Genomic DNA, 19,818 nt, shown 5'->3' with positions numbered 1-19,818 from the left:
CATATGAACAGAGTGTGATGAAGTATTTTAAGAGTGACCACATCTGAGATGAAAACAGCAGAAAACAAGGATGTTCCTAGTACAGTCGATATCATTACAAGAAGAAATATTTTTAGTGACAATTGCCTGGGGAACAACGTGGATTTTTGTGTGATACCAATTGATAGACCAGCAAAAATAGACTCAGGGAATTGGGACCGCAACAAAAAGGAAAAAGGAAATTGGTGGTCATACAGACAAAGATGCTGAAGATGGTAGGCCTACATAGACAGTGAGTTTTACAGGTTGTAAAGAGATGCTTCAAATGAATGAAACATCTGTGGAACTTTCATTCATCATTCTGGAATGAAGTCAAAAGAGGACAAGAGAATTCCGCCGTTGAACCATCTGCCAAAAAGCACTGGTTTATGCCGTGTGCCTGGATATCCTCTTATCACAACTTCAGCCAGACATTTTTTCTTTGCAGCGCTTCCATCAACAGCGGCTTAAATGTGAAAGCAATTAAGGACATCTGACAAGTAATAGCCTAGACAAGCACTATTTGAATTGAAATAGTCCGGCTGGGAGGATAAAGGGATAAAATTGCATGATGCACTTGAGTGGGCGTACAACACCGACATCTCCAATAATTTGAGTCATTATGCTCTCTCTCATAGCCTTCTTCAATGGAATTTTGGCCCCAAAAGAACAGCTTGACTTGGGCCCCAGATTGGAAATCCCTCTCCCTGCTAGTAGGACTAGCCTATTGAATCGGTCACTGCAGGAAAGAAAGCAATCAAGGTAAAAAGAGAAAATGCAACAGATTGAAACACATGGACATGGTGTGTGTGTGTGTGTGTGTGTGTGTGTGTGTGTGTGTGTGTGTGTGTGTGTGTGTGTGTGTGTGTGTGTGCGTGTGTGCGTGTGTGTGTGTGTGCTTATAACAAATACTCTGACAATGAGGTACTAGCATTACGTCTAGTTCCATGCCATCAAATGGGTATGCTATGTTGTTTCACATCTATTAGGCGTAGGTGAGAGTTTTTTTTTTTTTACTATCAGTGGTCCAGCCTGGATGCTGGACCGTTGCCAGGGATACGAAAGCAGGGCGGTCCTCGACTGGATGTCCTGCGATTTCATTGCACAGCGAGGATCACGTGGAGGACTGCTGGGGCATGGGGCCACTTCCTGTTTTACTCCTCCTCCTCGGAGAGCAGCGAATGTTGTTAGTTTGAACAAAATGGCTGCATGAGCGCCACTCAACAAGAATTCAGCGAACGCTCTATTTGGACTGTCCGCACTCGCATTTGGATATTTCAAGAATTCGTTCTCCAGGATTTCTTTTTCAGTTGCATTCGTTGCAGCCAGATTGTCAGTCGGTTGTTTTAGTTTAACATACCTGCTAGCTTTCAGCTAGCTAGCAAGCGTAACAAAATATTTCCTTTGCACTTTAAACTAGAGTTAGCTTGCAAGCGTCGTCGGTTGCCCTATGCCAAGTTATCGGCGAAGAGCCTAATACTGCCCTCCTTTATTTTGCACCATTTGGCTATAAATTGCATACCGGTCTGTTTTTGATGCAACTATCGTGTCGGGATATTTGACTAGATGCTTTAATGACACTTTGCGAACATTACATTCTTTGGTAGCTAGCTATTTTTTCCTCAAATACAGCAGTGTTGTGATGTTTCGTCCCGTCAAGGCTTGAGTCCGTGTCTTGTTTTTGAAGCTGATTTTTAAAACTGGTATTGAACATTTCTTGCTATGTGAATAACTGTTGGCGACCGCGGCATTTTTCTTATGAAGCTGCTTAGCGCAAATTCGCAGTATCCTGAACAGCTAGCTATCAAATGTTAGCTAACTGCGAATGCGTTTGAATTAGCCACTGAGCTGTCATTTACGGGTACTTTTTTTGGAAAGGGCACAAGAAAATGCCTTTCTGCACCACCTTCTGCCATGCAACAATTCTATACTGAAAGCTGCCAAAGCTCAACTTGTGATTACGAAGGTAAGGATAAAAGTTTATATTGCTGTTTAATATTGTGTCCGATAAGACAGCGCTGCAGAGGTCTTGCTTGTTTTTCTTTCTAAAGAGGTTTTAAACGGTTTTTTTTGGGTTGATTTAAATACTCTTTTGGGGGTATGCCTATAGTTTTTGTTTTGACGGTGTTTTTCCTTTAGACCTTAGTAGATACAGTGCATTTTCCTAATCGCGTTTGAGCTGCCCTCTCCGACTCCGCAACACCGTTTGGAAATGACATTGGTCTTGGTTTTGCGGCCGGAGCCCATCTAAATAGATTTTGCACAAAACGAGGTGTTGTTATTGCATACTGTCATATTGGAACATTAGGCGACCGACACAACTAAATGGTAAATATCCCCAAACAAAAATAGCGAAACTTTGTTGTTATTCTGTGCAGTCTTTATCCGTGGACTGTTTTGCCGAGGTAACTGCGTCACAGGCATGAATTGCTCACACATTACATAGACGCAGTATAGTATATTTTTGTGAGTTATTTTCCTGTTGTTTGCATCGCTATGATTTCTATTCCACCGCTTACATCTAAGTTACGATTGGGCTATATTAAAATCTGAGCAGTAAGCTAAGTGCTGATTAAAAACAAGTCGTGGCCATTGTGCTAAGGTATGCAAGGTTAAATTATGGTCAGATTGAACTTGCAATATACCGTTAATAATGACGTGAATTAATATTTTCAAATCTCCCCAGCATTGGGATAGTATTTCTCCAGGGCAATTTGTATTTTTTTTAAACTCGCGAGTGAATGTTTGGTTTACCTTAGCCAACTGTTTTTTTTATTATATGCATTTGCGTTGACCTCAGTTGTTTCCAGAGAGCAAATAGCGGTCTGCTGATCTGCCTTCTGGTTTAGCTTTATATTTTCTTGCACATAATTCTGTTGGTGAGCTGCTTCAGTTGTCTTTTGTGTCTCCCCAGTTAAATGATATCTCCACGTCGATTCACTGGAGTAGTACTAGCTAATCCAGTTGGTTAAAATGCGCTGAAGAGACTATCCTAATGTGTTACTTGATTTCAACCTCTTAGATCATGTTGAATTAACTCATCTTCTCTTGTATTATTGCACAAGGACTCAGCCGTGGAGCCTATTGCAAATGTTTGATCTTCTGTGATATAATAGCTCCCCCTTTATTTAAAGATTAAGGCGATAGTTTAAAAAAACAAATGTAGTGCAGTAAGGAAATGAAAGCTCCTGCCTAAAACCATAATCAAGAGCACATGGGAAACATAATTTCCAATCCTGCGCGGTCATATCTTCATGAAATATATCATCCTTACTCTGAAGGACGCCCACCCCTTAAAACGAGGTGGGGGGGTGGGTGGAATGGGAGAGAGGGTGGTGGTTGGTTGGTATATGAGTTTCTGATTGAACTGTCATCTTCCCTCACATTTCCGTCGCATCCTCCTATGCCTGTCCCAAGGCACTGGGATATAGCTTTTAATATCTTTCCCCGGCGTGCCTTAATTGAAGTACACAATTTTCTCGTTGGATTCCTCGCTCCCTCTTCTTGTGCTCTCTCTTTCTTTCTCTCTCTCTTTCTCTGTCTTTTTCTCTCTCTCTCTCTCTCTCTCTCTCTCTCTCTCTCTCTCTGTTTATCTCTCTCTCTCCCCCTCTCCCTCGCTTTTGACGTCTCTGTCAGTAGCGTCGTCTTCTTATCTCCATCGTCACACACCAGCGGGGCGATGAAATGAAATAGTGAAATAGATGGCAGACGCCACGGCGGAGCTGCGATGGAGAGAAGAAAAATGCTGCTTAAAGTACTTGCTTCCCCACTGTGTATATTGCATTGCTGTGTGTGTGTGTGGGGGGGCTTTTTTGTTTACACATCTCCTCTGCGGTATGGTTGATGCCAGGCTGGGCTCAGGTCGTCGCCGCTGCCTTCCTGCCTGCCTGGGAGAGGGCACTGGTTGGTGGCCACCTAGCCCGGCCCGGCCCTGCCTGGCCTGGCCTGGCCCCCAAGCTGCTCTCTTGAAGTCCCCCAGCTGCCAGACCTCTTGCCATGAGTGCCTCGGAGAGGTCAGGTCAGGGGGGCCCTATCCAGACACTGCTGCCATACCAAGAATGGGTGAGAACCAAACAGCCAACCAAGGAGGGGAGGGGAAGGGAGGGGGGTGTATGGAAGGAGGATGGAGAGGAGTTCATTGCATTGAGGAAGGGGGCATGGGGGAAGATCGATGGGTAATCAAGAATGGGTGAGAGCCCCAACCATCCACCCAGAGTGTATGCTGGCCGGGCAGAATGGAGGGAGTGCATTGTATTGAGGGGTGTGCATTGGGGGAGGATGTATGGGTGCCCAAGGATGAGAACCAACCGACCAGGGGGTTGTAAGCACAGGGTGAAGGATAGGATAAGGGGGGTGCAGTCAGTGTAATGAGCAGCGAGAGAGGGGGCGACGGACGGACGGACGGACCGGTGGATGGGGGAGGATCGGATCGGTGGGTGCCTCTTGCCATTCACTGCCGCTGAAAAGGGGGCTAAAGGGGCTTCTGTCACTTGGTTAAGTGATTCAGTGCCGTGCCATACGGCAGGGTGGCAGACAGACGGTACCCAGACAGCGGCTCAGACTCAGAGCAGCTCCCACGTTCACATGAGTCTGTAGTGCACGTCTCTGGTCACATCGAGGGGGGCAGGTGGCTGGCTCGTTGCATGTTGAAAGTAAATTGACGGGGAATAGTATGGAAGAGTTTGGGACTGAACTGGACCGGACCGTTCAGAGTCTGTAGCCTATATCTCCAGTCAGATCGAGGGGGGTAGCTGATTGGTTGATTGCGCTGTGGAAGTCATTTTTGGGAGGGGGGGGTTCCTAGTGTTTTTGTGAAGAGTTTGGGACCGGACTGTCGCTTGCAGCTGGGGGCAGTGCCGCGGACTTTTCTTCCTTTTTCATTTTGCTCCCTTTCATCTGTAATCACGTTTGTGTGGTGGAACGGCTCCGTGACTGCTGCCATGTGCATGCAGATCGGCTCCTCTGGAACACTGTGTTCTTAGACCGGAGCACCGCTGCTTGTCTTTGAGCTTCAACCCGAACACGTTTCACAACTTATTTTTCCCGTAGCGTTCAAAAGTTACTTTCACGCGTTTGCTCCCTTTTTTTTCTTTTACTAATTTATTGAAACATTTTAAAGACAAATGGAAAATTTTGTAGAGTAGAGTATCATTTATTAAGGTGTCAAGTAGCATACATAAATACAGAAGAAGGTACAAAGACATCACACACAACATTGCACGTTTGTGATTTATATAAAAACTCGGTCTGAACTCTCTTGTGTGCCTCTAGTCTTGTGAGTTGTGAGGCAGCTCTATGAACCTAAAGAAGGCGGGTAGCAGCAGCAGCAGCAGCCCTAGCCTAGCGCATATTTCAGCGGTGAATGGGTCCTGCCATGGTGAATTGTGTGGTCGGAGAACAGAGCTCAAGTTGATTCATGGACTTGGGGGCTCGGTGGCCTCACCACGGTTGACCCCAGCCGAGTCAAGCGAGCAAACAAATAGACCCCCCCCCCAAAAAAAAAAAAACCCAGCAGCTTTTGAGATCTGTAGTGTGGTGCACCCGGCAGATCTCTCACCTCATTCCCCCAGTCTCCTCTCAGCACCCCCCACCCCGTCCCCCAAACAGCAGCTTTTGAGGTCTGTAGTGGGGTGCCCCCGGCTTTGTGAGATCTCCCAGTCCCTTCCCATCTCATTGCCCCAGTCTCCTCTCTCAGCAGCTGCTACAGTTAAAGTAAAGCATGCCACCACTACGAGGTCTACCCTCTCATATAGCCCCAATAGATCACCTGGTTTTTTTTGGTACCAAGATGGCCCGAGGGGTGAAAAAAAAAGAGACTTTGAAGACCCCCATAAAAAAACAACACATAGCGTGTACCTGTGTGTTAAGCACTGCGAGTTTTTGAAGCAAGGATAATAGTACAACTGAAACAGCTGTGCTGTGTACTTTTATCAGACTTTAGTTCAAACATTACGTGGAATCAGAGGCGGAGAGTGTGTGAGTGCGTACGTATGTGTGCTTGTGTGCGCACGTGGAAGGGGAGCAACCAGGTAGCCTCCAGACATCTACAGCTAGCTATTGCGCACTCATTATAAAACCAACAGCCTATTAAAAAGCAAGAGGGAAGAGAGAAAGAGAAACCTAACTCTGAGCAGAAACAAGACGTGTGTGTGTTTTTATGTGTGTGTATGCAAGTGTGTGTGTTAAGAGTGTCTGTTAGGTCTAGTGTGTGTGGAGGTAAGTTATCACACGTGTTTCCAGAGGCAGCTCCCCCGAGCGGTGGCCCCTGGGTTCGGTAAGGGGAGTAGAGACGTGGGAAGGGAAGGGTGCAGGGCTCCTGGAGCTCGCGTCCCATCCCGCCCGGAGCCTCTCTGATGTAAGAGCCTGAAACGGGACAGGGACTGGGAGGCAGGGAGGGAGGGAGAGAGGGAGAGAGAGGGAGGGAGGGAGGTGCCTGCTGCATGCAGCGCTGAGCTCCATGTGAGAGGCGGGGCGGATTAGGACGGGTTTGGCTGCTCGGAGGGGTGGGGGGGTGATGGACAACGGAGAGAGGAGGATGAGTGTATGTATGTGTGTGCGTGTGTTGTCGAGGGTGGGGGCCAGGCTTCGGTGCTCATAGGCTGGGGGTGGGGAACCAATGGCGAGAGGGACGTGTGTGTGTGTGTGTGTGTGTGTGTGTGTGTGTTGGCCAGGGTCCAGGGGAATGTCCTGTGTTGGGGCGAGGAGGGCCTCCCTCCCTCTGTCCCGTCCCGTGCTGCTCTGCTCTGCTCTGCTCAGCTAATGGGAGAGAGGCTAAAGGGAGACTCAGTCACACACACACACACACACACTAACGCTGAGAAGTGAAGGGAGCGATTGTCATTGTCCTCAGTCGACTGTGGTAATTAAACTCTCATCATTCCTGAGTCGGGAAGTTTTTTTCTCCGCTTGTGTGTGTGTGTGTGTGTTTTTTTTTCTTGGTGCCAATATGATTAACCCTTTCGTTGAAGTATCTCTATTACAATAAGCTTATTCTTGCAAAAAATGACCAAGTCATAAATCTGTTTCTCTCGGTAATGTCGACTTCTAGTTCTAGCGATGTCGTGATGATGATGAACCTTCTGTGTCATGGGGCTGAAATTTGTAACCCTTTCATGCAGAGTCAGTAGTATAAGGTCTACCTACGCTTGTTACCATAATGGTGAAGGGAAAGCCGTAATCTGTTACTAAAACATAGCAATGTCATGGCAGTGTTGTGACGAAGTAGGTGAGGCTCTTTTCAGAAAATAGTGAGTCGGATCACCAGTGATGCCATCTTTATCTTTTTTGTTATGATGTAGTTGAGGTGATGCCATCGTATTCCTTTCTTACTTAAGTCTCTCTGTAATGATATAGTCAAGTCAAGTCAGCTTTATTGTCAGTTTCTTCATATGCACAGCGCATACAAGGAAATTGAAATCACATTTCTCTCTCTATACCATGAAAGGACATAGACAGACATACACAGGACTGACATCAAAGTGCAAGACAGGACAAGTAACATTGATAAATCAATAACAGTAAAGTGATGAAGTAATAAATAGCAATGTTGTTATGATGTAGTTGAGTCTTTTTTTTCTGCAAACAGTGAGTGTGGTTGCTGCCTGGTGATTCCATGTGCACCAATGAGCTATGTAACTTAACGTATACAACGCTGGCAGCAGGACGGCTTCCGGAATGGGGCGTCCCATGGGGGCACCGGTCTCTGATGGGCATTTTGGGACACCCGTGTTGTGTTGTGTTGTGTTGTGTTTGCCAGCCAGGCAGTTACGGTTGGGCACATCAAACAAATTCACCAACCATTGTGTGTGTGTCTGTGTGTGTGTGTGTGTGTTTGTTCATGGTTGTTTTAAGCTTTGTCAGATAAACATCTCGCAGCCAGCTGGGTCATTTGATTGCGGTAGGGAACCTAGAACCGTATACGACGGGCGGGGATCAAATGTTTTAATTTGACCACAATATGTCATGCCATGCCTGCCCTTGATTCCACGCCAGATTTGGATCTTTCGCTTATCTGACTTCACTTGGCTGAGGTAATGGTGCGTTCTTGCATGCTAACGGGAGCACAAGTGCGTGCATGATCCTCTTGCCTGCACTGCACACTCCACTCCTACTATTCTTCTCTCAGAGAACGTGTAGGCACAATCACCAGAATAAATGTGTGCAACTGGGTTACATCTGGCTGCGCTTTAGTGCCAGTTGACCTGACATTGGTCGAACACAGCATTTCACCTCAACATTCCTACAATGGTAACTCTTTTGGTACAATCATGGGAATATATCATGGGAGAACTTGCAACTAGGTTAAATCTGCTCATACTGCTTTTAGTGTCGTGTACCTCGCTTTACCTGACTCGGGTGTGAATGCAACATCTCAATACCCTTACAACCTTTGTTTTCTTCAGAGGTGGTGGTTGGTAGATCAATGGGAAGTTACAACTGGGTCAAATTTGGCTTCGCTTTAGTATAGATATGACCCAACTCTGGTTGAATACCATATTCCTCATATCTCAACACCCTATCCCGCACGTCACATCGCCTGAGATTCTGTTCTGTTCTCGGCAGCAGTGCAGGAGTTGTAACGCCAGAGCTTGTATCCGCCATGGCAGCCATGTCTCGGTGTTGGTGTCAGTGTCAGTGTCAGTTGCCCCCTTTTTCCTCTGCAGGGTTGACTGGTTTTGTTCTGTGCTCTCTCCAGAAAGGGAAGATGGAAAGGGGAGAGATTTTTTATTCTCTCTCTCCCGGTCGGTCATGCTCTTCACGTACACGCCCACTCATGCAAACAGAGACCGACCCAGACACACACACACACACACACACACACACACACACACACACACACACACACACACACACACACACACGCACACTGATAGATGCATCCGCACGCACAGTCGCACGCACACACACACGGACACACACACGGATAGATGCACACACACGGACACACACACACACACACACTATACAGATAGGCATGCACACACACACCGCTGACAGGCTGTCAGAGTCAATCGGCTGACACACTAGGCATTGTGTGACTCGTGCATTTGCTGTCAGTGTGTGTAACCTTGAGAATACAAGGAAGAGAGTAGACTATATGGAAGGGAGGATGGATGGAATAGTTGAGACGTAGAAGGAGGATGATGAAAAGAAGAAGAAGGAGGAGGATGAGGAGGAGGTAGAGAGTCCATTTCAATCTTCGTGTCTTTGTGGTTGTCCGGCCCAATTTGCTTTATACCCTTTTTGACGATCATTGTAAGTTGACGTCTGACAGAACTCAGTATGTAAGATGGTGTAATGTCACTTTGTAATTGCTTTCGTAAAGATGCATAAAATGACAGCTCATTTATGTATCACTTGAAAAAGATGTTTAATGAATGATGATTTAAAAGAAAACCAAAAATCTAAATTTAAATGCATGTTTTAGTGTCGTAGTGTTTTCAGACTGCATCTTAAAGAATGAGCTTTTCAGCATTTATGTTGATGAGCTTTTTGAACTAAGTTGATGGATGAGGGTCAGTTGAGACTTCATCTGGTCATCAGGTCATGCACTCAGTTGACTTCAAAATGCTGGCAAATGTCAGGCGTGTGTGTAGGCTATGGCAGGGACATTGTTAGAAGGCAGAGTTAGTGTCATACCTTTTTTTTTGTCTGTCCAAAGCCTTGCAATATAAAAACATACTTTTTGTACCCCCTCCTCTGAGCTGTTTGGTGTTGCAAGTCACTGTTGATATCATGCTGACATTTTGTGTTTGTTCTTCTCAACCAAGAGATGCATACGACAACCCAACAAGTCCCCCTTTCAGCCTGACCTTTAGGAGAGACTTTTTGAAAAATTTCTTCAGCATTGTAAGTGCAATGCAACAATGTGATTCCATAGACTGCAGTGCTCTTTACAGCATTCACCTCTCTAAGATTCCTGTCACCAGTACCCTGGTACATCTGACATGTAAATACATAAAGACACTACAGAGAGCGTAGCACATTATTTTATTTTACCATGTGCATTTGTTATTGTGTACCATATGCATTCAGTGTAGTGTACTGTGTGCACTTCACAGTGACATGCACCCAGAGAACTTTCAAGATGACATCTTTTTAAAATTGTATTTAGCTTGGAGGAAGGCCTGGTTATAGTTTTATAGCAGTTATTTTTTGCTCTCTCTCTCTCTCTCTCTCTCTCTCTCTCTCTCTCTCTCTCTCTCTCTCTCTCTCTCTCTCTCTCTCTCTCTCTCTCTCTCCCCACTGACCCAAGTTTCCATTTCTGGTTTTGATCCTGGTCAGAAACCTAGCACTGTGATTCCCAGAGTCTTAGGCTTAAGCTTAGTGCTGCTGGCTATGGTGCGTTGTGGTGTCAATGGAGACCAGTTGGGATTCCTGTGGTTTTTGTGTTTTCTCCTCTTCTTCTCTTGGTACGGGCTATTTAAGGTCACATTGGCTTGAGAAAAGTTAGCCTACTACCAGCCCTATTCCTTCCAAATTAGTCCATGAACGCTGCTGATGGTAATCTATGGGTGTTTGTAATAAAAAAAATGCAACAAAGACTGCACTTCTGACAGCGAATGCCAGCCCAGGGATTTTCATTTAGTTTAAATTGAATCACATTCATTAACATTTAAGTAACGTTAAAAAAACATTGCAAACACACAATGCCTTGAGAACTAGCCTACCAGCCTATTCCTTCCATATCAGCTCATGAATTTCAATGGTAATCTATTGTGTTTTTTTTCCCAAAGTATTTTTGGGGGCTTCAAGCCTTTATTAGTTTTTTTTATTAGAGGACGGTGAAGATTGTGACAGGATGCAAGTTGGGAGAGAGACGGGAAAGGGTCGGCAAAGGAACCCAGCTGGAATCGAACCGGGGTCAGCCGCGTAGTGAACGAGTGCCCTACCGTTAGCAACATGGTAGGGCCATCTATGGTGTTTGTAACATGCACAACAAAGACTGCATGTCTTTTTCTTTTCTTCTTGTATTTTTAAATATATTTTTGGGGCTTTTATGCCTTTTCCTTATTTAGGAAAATATGGTGAGGGAGTGACATGATATGAGAAGGGGAAGACAGGTGGCTAGGGATAAGGATCGAGAAATTACTTCCAACCACGGTTCTTGTATTTATTGAATGGCTCCTCAAGGCCACTGAGGCACGGCGTCTCCAAAGATTGCTTGTCCGACAGCGAACACAATCTTTGCGAGTGTCATTTAATTTAATTTGATTGTAACATCGCAAACACACAGCACTGCATTGTTGTCGGTTGAGGGATTGATTCACAGTGCTGCTGGGACAATACATTAGCTGAAAAGAAAGTGAATCGGTTCTGCCTCTCACTGTAATTTTATTACTGGGGAACTTCAAAGCAGTTTATTTTTAGTCCGTCACTGTGTTGCCATCTCTTGTGCCTGCAGCAATAAAGAGTAGCAAAGCACCTCCTTCTGTTGCTTTTGATTGAGTAAGCACAAATTACGACACACTGCTCCTTTTCCATTACATTACATTACATTACACTTAGCTGACGCTTTCATTTATTCAAAGTGACTTACGACTATTATTTTTCAGGGTATTGGAACAATTTGGGGTTAGGTGCCTTGCTCAAGAGCACTTCAGAGAGTTCAGGGGGGATTCGAACCGGCAACCCCTAAATTGAAAGACCAACTCTCTAACCACTAGGCCCATTTCCCCCCCTTTAGAGTTTCAGAGGACACGTTATTTTTTTCACATCCTTTCTAATGATACTATACACACACACACGGAAGAATGGTAAGCTTCTCCAAAATGAAAGAACCGTGTGATAACCGGTTGTCGCCGTGGAGTTTTGTCCATTGTGTTGTGTTTATGTGCCGCTTCTGTTGGGCAAGCCTACCTACCTTATATCGTATGGCTATTGGTCGTGTCTGCTGCTTCAATATCACACCTGAGGCTTCTTCACATACTATATGGGGCTAGCAGTGGTCAAACCTGATGGTTAACTTATGCTTGAAGCTAGCTGCTGCCAAGCCTGGCTCACGTCATAAGTGAGGCTAGCTGTGGTCGATGCTGTTTCGTGTCACACATGAGGCAAGTCGTGGTGTGAGTCTCTCTGCCTGACATCATGTGAGGCTAGCTTTGGTTGGCATGGGGATTAGCTTATGCTTCTCCAGGTGAGAAGCACCGCCAGGGGAGAGGGAAGCTCGGCCAGGCAGGACCAAAACCACAGGACGCTAATGTGTGGCCACAGGAAGGCCGGGAGCCGAGGAGGAGGAGGTGGTGGTGATGATGATGATGGAGAAGTAGGAAGTGTTGGTGGAGGAGGAGGAGGAGGAGGAGGAGGAGGAGCGGCCATTTTCTCCTCCCCCCTCCCCATCCCTCGTCTCCTCCTCCTGCACAAGCGAGGAGCAGGCAGGCCGGAGCCAGAAGGCTCCAGCAGTGGAGTGAGCGAAACACGCAGCGCTCTGTTCTGTTTGCCTGGCGGTCATGGCAGGCCTGGCCGTAGCTGAGCAGAGCTGTGCTCAGTGCTGTGATGTGGCTGGCCCCGCGCCAGGGACGTCTTGCTCCCAACACAACCTTTTCAGCTTGGGAGCCAGCCTGCCTGCTTGCTTGCTCGCCTGCCTGCTCGCCTGCCTTCCCCTCCTCCACTGTGCTTCACTCACTCATTTGCCTGTTCTTTCTTTCTTTCTTTCTTTCTTTCTTTCTTTCTTTCTTTCTTTCTCTCAGCCTTCCTCTGTGTCCCTGACTGTCTTTGTCTCTCGTCTCTTTCTGTCTTGTTTCTGTTTGAGTCTCTCTCTCTCTCTCTCTCTCTCTCTCTCTCTCTCTCTCTCTCTCTCTCTCTCTCTCTTTCTTTCTGTCTTTCTTTCTTTCTTTCTTTCTTTCTTTCTTTCTTTCTTTCTTTCTTTCTTTCTTTCTCTCTCTCTCTCTCTCTCTCTGTCTCTCTCTCTCTCTCTCTGTCTCTCTCTCTCTCTCTCTGTCTGTCTGTTTGTGTCTGTGTAGTCCTATGTCCTTATCCAGTACAATTGCCAAAGGTTCAGCCAAGTAGTCTTTGCATGTTCCAAAGGGAACTTGGCTCTGTGCGATCCTTGACAGTTTTATTTCATGTGACACGTTACTTGAGCGTAATTTTCCATCGCCAAACCCTGAACATGTTGCGTGGTTCTACACAATGTGTTTAGCCAGATCTTGACTCTTGAGCCAAAGCAGTCGCACGTTTCATTTTCTTTTCAGTCCAGTGGGGTTCAGTTCGTACTTGAGAACTGTTTTCTCTCTCTATTGTTTGTGGTGTGTTTGGCTACAGACAGTTGAAATGTGGTATTGATCTGAAGTCCCTTGTTACCAGCCAAAGCTAGTGCACAGTGCACAGCTTTTAAAAGTAGTATCACTAGTGACTTTGGCTCTCATTATTACTGCACACAGAGTGTGGTGGACAGAACAATGTTTGTGAGTGGGATGCTGTGATGAATTTGGTATGTTGTTCTCCCTCTGTTGAGTTGTGTAGGGGCATCAAATGACCTTGAGGTTACTGCTGCAGTTTTGTTGTGGTCCGACAAAGAGAGCTGTAGAAGTCTGTTACTCAAGGATTCATCAGAGGAAGGAAGACTCACTGGTTGGCTTGCCCTTGGAGCAGGTTATCATTTAGAAATAACACTTAACCTAGACAGATACACAGCAACAGTACATTATTGTAATGAAGTGCAATCACAGGCTTTGTAGGGACATTGTGTGCTTTGGTACAAAAATTTGGTCCCGGGATTGTAGCACAGTGCCGACATTGTCCACTCATGTTCTAAGAACGCATTTCTCCCATCACATCCAACACACCTAACACACCTAATATCTTTCTAAAACTACATGTGTTCTCCCTGAGGCCTGTGGCGTCTCCTGCCATTGCTAAGCTTGACTTGTCAGTGTCTGCTTCGTGTAATGTAGGCTATTGCGAAAGTCTGTTGGACGAGAGTTGGACGTCGTTATTCTCAAATTATTTATTTGGCTCTGTCACCCTAATCACTAATTAGGCATCGATATCTACAGCTGCTCACTCTCCGACTTGCCAAACTAGCGCTCTGGGGAACGTGTCATGCAATGTAGTGTATTGTACTGTAGCGTAGTGTGCTGTAATGTAAGAATGAAATGTGAAAAAGCCATCTGTTCCTGGGAAAGACCTAGGCTATCTTACATCCTCTTCTCCCAGCGTTTAAAGCTGAGCTTCCATCTCTTGTCTCTGTCAATAAATCTTTAAGGTTAATATTCTATGTGGATTTAGGATTACATGGAAGGCAACCTACTCTAGGGGTGATTCTCAAGGTGTGTTGAAGATGGATAGTGGATATAAGAACATGGAAAAATACCATACTTCATTTTATGTCAGCAGCCTGAAAGTGTTGAATTTTATGTAATGTTCAGTCTGTAGAGGTTTTAAACAAGTGCTGAGGTTTATTTTAAGACATTCCTGTGATATGCTCATGATGTATTCTGGGTAAAGAAATAGTGAGATATTGATTGATTGGTTGTGTTTAAGAAGAACAGGTCATAATAGTAAGGTCAGGTAGTAATGTAGTAGAAATACTTAATTTAATCTCAGAGGGAAGTAAAGGTGTCATGGCGTACATTATGTAGTACAAAAGTGTTCCAGTGCTGATGGGTATTGACACAAAAAATAGATTGCATATAGCCACTTAGCTGGGGATGCACCGCTTTCCAATACTGGTATCAGTAATGGCCCAGCAACTTGCTCATTATACTCATACTCGTACTCAAACACTTGCCGATACCAGGCACTGATACTGCCATTACAAAAAACAACGCAACATCTCATCACCTTCCATTGACTTGAAAGCAGCATGGGGAAAGAAAACACTGCCTCATACATTTACTAACATTCATGGAAATGGACAGTAAAACAAATATCACAGGTGGAAAGAAGAAGGGCTGTGCATTTATTTCCATTGTATTTTGTGGGTAAAAGTAAGCTTATCTGTACTCTGTATCGGCAAGTGCAGACATTGATGTACTCGTATTGGATTTTAAAAAAGTGGCATTGTGCATCTCTACACATAGCAGCAACCTTGCTGAGGTACTGTACCCAATGTGTGTGTCTCCACTAGCTTCCAACAGCTGGAATCGCTGTGGTGATGACTGGAACATTCCATGGCACAAAGGGGTCCTGGATATTTTTAAAACCCAGTGCTCTGTCCCCCTCCACGCACACACAAAAGACATGACACAACTACAGGGAAAGACATTTCAAAACAGCGCTCTCCTAGCATGCCAGCTTTACCCTCCCCCCAGCCAGTGTTTGGACCAGTGCCAAAGAATATCAGAGAGAGAGACAGAGAAAGGGGGAGTAGGAAGTGTGCCCATCATGTCAAAAGCTCTCGAATCTGATTGGCTCACTAGGCTGTAGATGGCGCCGGCCAGCCAATCGATAAGGAGGGAAAAAAAAGCTGCTGCGAAGCAAGAGAGGCCGAGTCGAGAACAGGGTTGGTTGGTTAACGGGCAGATCTGACCGCGTCGCGGCGACTAGGCCGCCTGCCAGTGTCTGCCTGCAGCACTGTATTCACTGTATACTGTCCCCCTTCTCTGGAGCCCCCCTTTACCCTACTCTCCCTCCCACAAGATCGGCTTCGCTCTGTCAGTCAGCACCATCCCCCCCGCAGCTGGTGATTGACGTCTCCTCCCCGACTAAACCACCAGCGCAGCAGGACGCACTCCCCATCACTTCTGTATTACAATCACTACTACGCCTGCTGCTAATATATTCTTCCTCAAGCTGCTGCTGCCGCTGCTGTCACGCTTGGTTGGTGCACATCCTCTGCCAAAACGGCAGTATATTTAGTGGGAGTGAGACGAGAGAGGAAATGGCACAGCACACACACACACACACATCTGAAAGCCCAAACTACCAATGCTTGGTGCATATCTTCAGTTAGAGTAGCAGTGTATTTAGAATGAGACAAGAATGACACACACGCGCACACACACCCACCCACACACACACACACACACACACACACACACACACACACACACACACACACACACACACACACACACACACACACACACCCCAAGTGCCCTTTCCAAAGCCAAGTTGCCACTGCCTCGCTCGGTGCACAGCACAGCAGAGCAGACCGCAGTTTACTGTATTAGTGGAAATGAGACAAGAGGGGCAATGGCACACATGCACACACTTGGTGTCCCGCCCAAACGCCAAACTGCTGCAGGCAGGCAGGCAGGCAAGCAACCTGAGGGGTAGAGGCTGAGCGCTGGGTCGGGAGATGGGGGCAGGGTGTGTGTGTGTGTATGGTGGGTGACGGGCGGCTGCAGTTGTGTTGGGTGCTCCTCCAGGAACAGAATGTGTCACTTTGAGATTTGTGTCCCTCCGTTGGGCCGAGGACAAAAGCACAATGGCTCATTGTGCGAGCCAGGCGGTCGGACTCGGAGGGCCCCCTTGCAGCGCAGGAGGCTGGAACAATGGCAGCGGTTTTGGGGCAGAACAACACGCGGGCAAAGAGAGAGAGAGGGAGAGAATATGCAAAGCCGCTCGCGACTCTAGGGGCAAGTTCACGCCACCACGGCAAACATTTTCTTTAGAGCCGTCCTTCTTTGTGTAACGAAGATGTACTTCTTGAGTGCTCAAGTCGGTGCATTAGCCGGATTGCGCTGTAAGTTTTGGCACGGAGGCTCGTTCGAAGTGAGCAAAGAGCCAAAACATTGGACCCAGCCACTGCTGATGTTGAATATCACTCAGGCCAGCATCTTGCAAGTGCCAAGATCTTATCTGTGGAAGTCGGCTCAATAAGGACTTGGCCATAATCACGATAATGACCATTGTTGCTCCAAGTTTGCAGTTTGCAGAGAATTCTGTCTGATTTTTGTGCATATTAGATAGAAGTGGTCCAGCGTACCGGCCAATGAAAGCACTGGGGGTTGGTTGACATAAGCTTGTCTTGCACTGCTCTGTGCATAGCACCCTCTTCACATCCTCCTGTAGACTACAGCACTGTAGGAGCCACTTCACGTCCTCCCTTTTTTATTTATTTCTCAACCCCTTATTTAGCGATGACCCACCTGCTTATTCTCCTATTTCCACAAAAATTGTGGGGAAAAAATGATGAAAGGTTAATGGACTAATGGAAATTAGAAAAAGGAAACATTCAAAGCCTACGCACACAGAGTAGATGTGACTAGAGTGCTCTTAAATCCAGAGATGATTGATGGGGAAGTGACCATGAACTCCACGGCCCTTTCCTCCAGTGCCCCCCCCCCCCGGTCTGTCTGTCTGTCTGTCTGTCTCTCTGTCTGTCTGTCTGTCTCTCTCTCTCGCTCTCTCTCTCTCTCTCTCTCTCTCTCTCTCTCTCTCTCTCTCTCTCTATCTCTATCATGCCTCTCATTCCTTCAATAGTTTCCAGGACACTCACTACCCATCAGCCAAAGGAAATAAATGAAAGGTTGAATAGCAGTCGAAATAAAAACCCTTTTTCCCCTGGTCCTCCAGGTACTTGATTCTTGCCTTTCCCACCCCCTGCTGCCACTTGGAGCTGGTGGAGGCCAGGCTGTGTGCATATTTTGTCCATGAAGGAAATTGCATCTTAAGAGAGTCTGTAGTGTTTGGCCTTGATGAGGGTTCCGCTGCCAATAGGTTTTTGGAGAGGGGGGATTTGATTTGATTTGCTTTTGCTTTTTAACTGGTTCTTCGATTCCGTCTGTCTTTTGTGGTTCAACTTGTGAATGTCTGGCCTAAGCTGCAGGTTGCATTCCTTTTGATTATGTTAAGTAACGGTGGTTCTCCGATTTCTCTTTTGCAGCTGAGAGAAGCTAAAAACCACAGGGAGAGAACCATTTGATGGAAGAAAAGAAAAAGAAAAAGCAAGAAGAAAAGTCAAAGAAGGACGCTGCTCAGAAAAAGGTATGTAGCATCTGTGGCCCCATAGTGCACAGGCCCTGTAGCTTGATATTAGGGGTGCGCGGTATGGACGGTATACTATCGTGCAAGGTATTTTTTCCCCCCAAGGTATGGATTTTGTCCATACCGCTCTACCGCCATAGCGCATTGCGTCCTGCAGATGGCAGTAATAGACAACGTTTTGCAAGCTAACAGCCCAAGTCATTCATGTCAATGCTGGTGTCTGACAACAGAAATGTGCTAAATCTATGTGCTACTGGTTGCTTTACATTTGCGCCAGCCTTACTGTATGTTACTGTGTCCAGGTGAGATAATATCATTCACGATATCTGGCTGGGTGTTAGTAACTTAGATGACTGTTCACTGTTTAAAATGTGATTTAGCGATTTCGCTAACGTTAGCATGCTAACCGCTGCTGCAGTGATAGCTGCCATTTAAATGCATTAGTTCTACAATGCATTGCTAGCTGCCTCATGTGGAAGTTCGTTTTTTTAAAACTTTAACAATAACAGCTGAACCATTAGGCTTGGCATAATCACAGATGCAAGCACACATTTCCAAATTACCCCCAGCAACTCCAGAAATAGAAAAAAAGGTCAAATTAACGATTTATTGGATAAAATCCATGTTCAGTTTGACACCCCTCCCTTCCCTAGTTTAACCCCTTCTAGACTTGGTGAAATTGACAGTGTTGTAGCCTGCATTGCATTGCATTGCAAAATGCATTTTACATAGTTTTTGTTTGTTTTCAAAAGATTTGAATAGCAAGAATTCACACACATTCCAAAAAATGCAAATGCAAAAGTTAAAAAAAGGTGTTTTGTACATTTTGCAACGGAATGCTTAAATTTTACACAAATGTAAAATACCGTGATTATATACAGTGATATATACCGTGGCTAAAATTATACCGAGGTATACATTTTAGGCCATACCGCCCACCCCTACTTGATATTGATATATTTTTTTATTTTTTTATTTTATTTCTCCTTTATTTAACTAGGGTAGTCACATTGAAGCGACTGCCTCTTTTCCAAGTGAGCCCTAGTCAGGGCTCTGAAATTTGACCAGCATTTGGCCAGTGAACTGGTATTAATTTAGTTTGGCTGGTAGAAAAGACCAACTTTACTAGCCACTTCGACCCATTAGTGAGTGTATGTTTTGCTAGTAGAGGTAAGTAACTTGTCATTTTGGCTGCCCTGATGATATTGCAGACACTGCCGTCATGTGTGATTAACCCATGTCTGCTTCTGCTTTCATTCATATTCATTTTTTAAAATCTTTGTACAACAAAATGAGTGTAGCGCCTAACCAAGACTCAACCCCTTATCCTGCATAATTTTTACTTGAATAATTTGTACTGCCCCTGAAATTCGTACTCGCTACTCTCTGCCTTTGTTGCTACTGGACATACATTTTGTTACGTTATTCTAAAATGAAGATAAATGTGCAAACCTCTGCCCCTCCTATTACATTCACACTGCCCTGCCTTGGTCACTACTGGATATAGTAAGGGTGTGCTCGGTCCAGCCCTCTATACGTAGCTTCTAATCGAGACCCAACCACTTGGCATGCACAAGAACTGTATGAAAAGAGTTCAGAACTGAAAGACATGTTGCTGTCATTAGCCTTTACTGCATCCTTAGAAGTCTTTTGGGCACTAGCCTACCTCTGCCCTCCCTTATTAAATTAATACTCGCTGTCCTGCCCTCGTCGTCGCCATTTTACTACTGGACGTGCCAACCGTGTTCTCGGTCCAACCCTGAGACAGGTGTCCCGGCAGATTAGCTGCATTACAGGGGTGAGGACGGTGTTAAGAAGTTTAGCGCTACAGTCAGCTAACTAGCATGCTTGCACGAGCTCACGACCAGGGCCGGATTAAGATGGGCTGGGGCCCCTTGACTACAGTTTGCTGTGCCCCCCCCCAGA

At 45.8% G+C, this 19,818-nt stretch overlaps 1 protein-coding gene across 6 annotated transcripts in view; it reads left to right on the top strand.

The window, feature by feature from the left end:
* The first annotated feature begins 1,201 nt into the window (after positions 1 to 1,201).
* tnrc6c2 (trinucleotide repeat containing adaptor 6C2) overlaps positions 1,202 to 19,818 on the top strand; it is an 89,632-nt gene continuing 71,015 nt past the window's right edge. For 5 of the 6 annotated variants that reach the window (XM_063201682.1, XM_063201691.1, XM_063201667.1 and 2 more), the window contains exons 1-2: positions 1,202 to 1,984; positions 17,792 to 17,892. In XM_063201682.1, coding sequence (XP_063057752.1) covers positions 17,830 to 17,892 — 63 coding nt within the window. In that variant the 5' untranslated portion in view covers positions 1,202 to 1,984; positions 17,792 to 17,829. The other variant, XM_063201658.1, reaches the window with a different exon arrangement.

Source organism: Engraulis encrasicolus, chromosome 1 (genome assembly GCF_034702125.1).
Source record: "Engraulis encrasicolus isolate BLACKSEA-1 chromosome 1, IST_EnEncr_1.0, whole genome shotgun sequence".
NCBI lineage: Eukaryota > Metazoa > Chordata > Actinopteri > Clupeiformes > Engraulidae > Engraulis > Engraulis encrasicolus.
The sequence above is the reverse complement of the archived record's forward strand: the minus strand, read 5'-3'. Positions and strand labels throughout refer to the sequence as shown.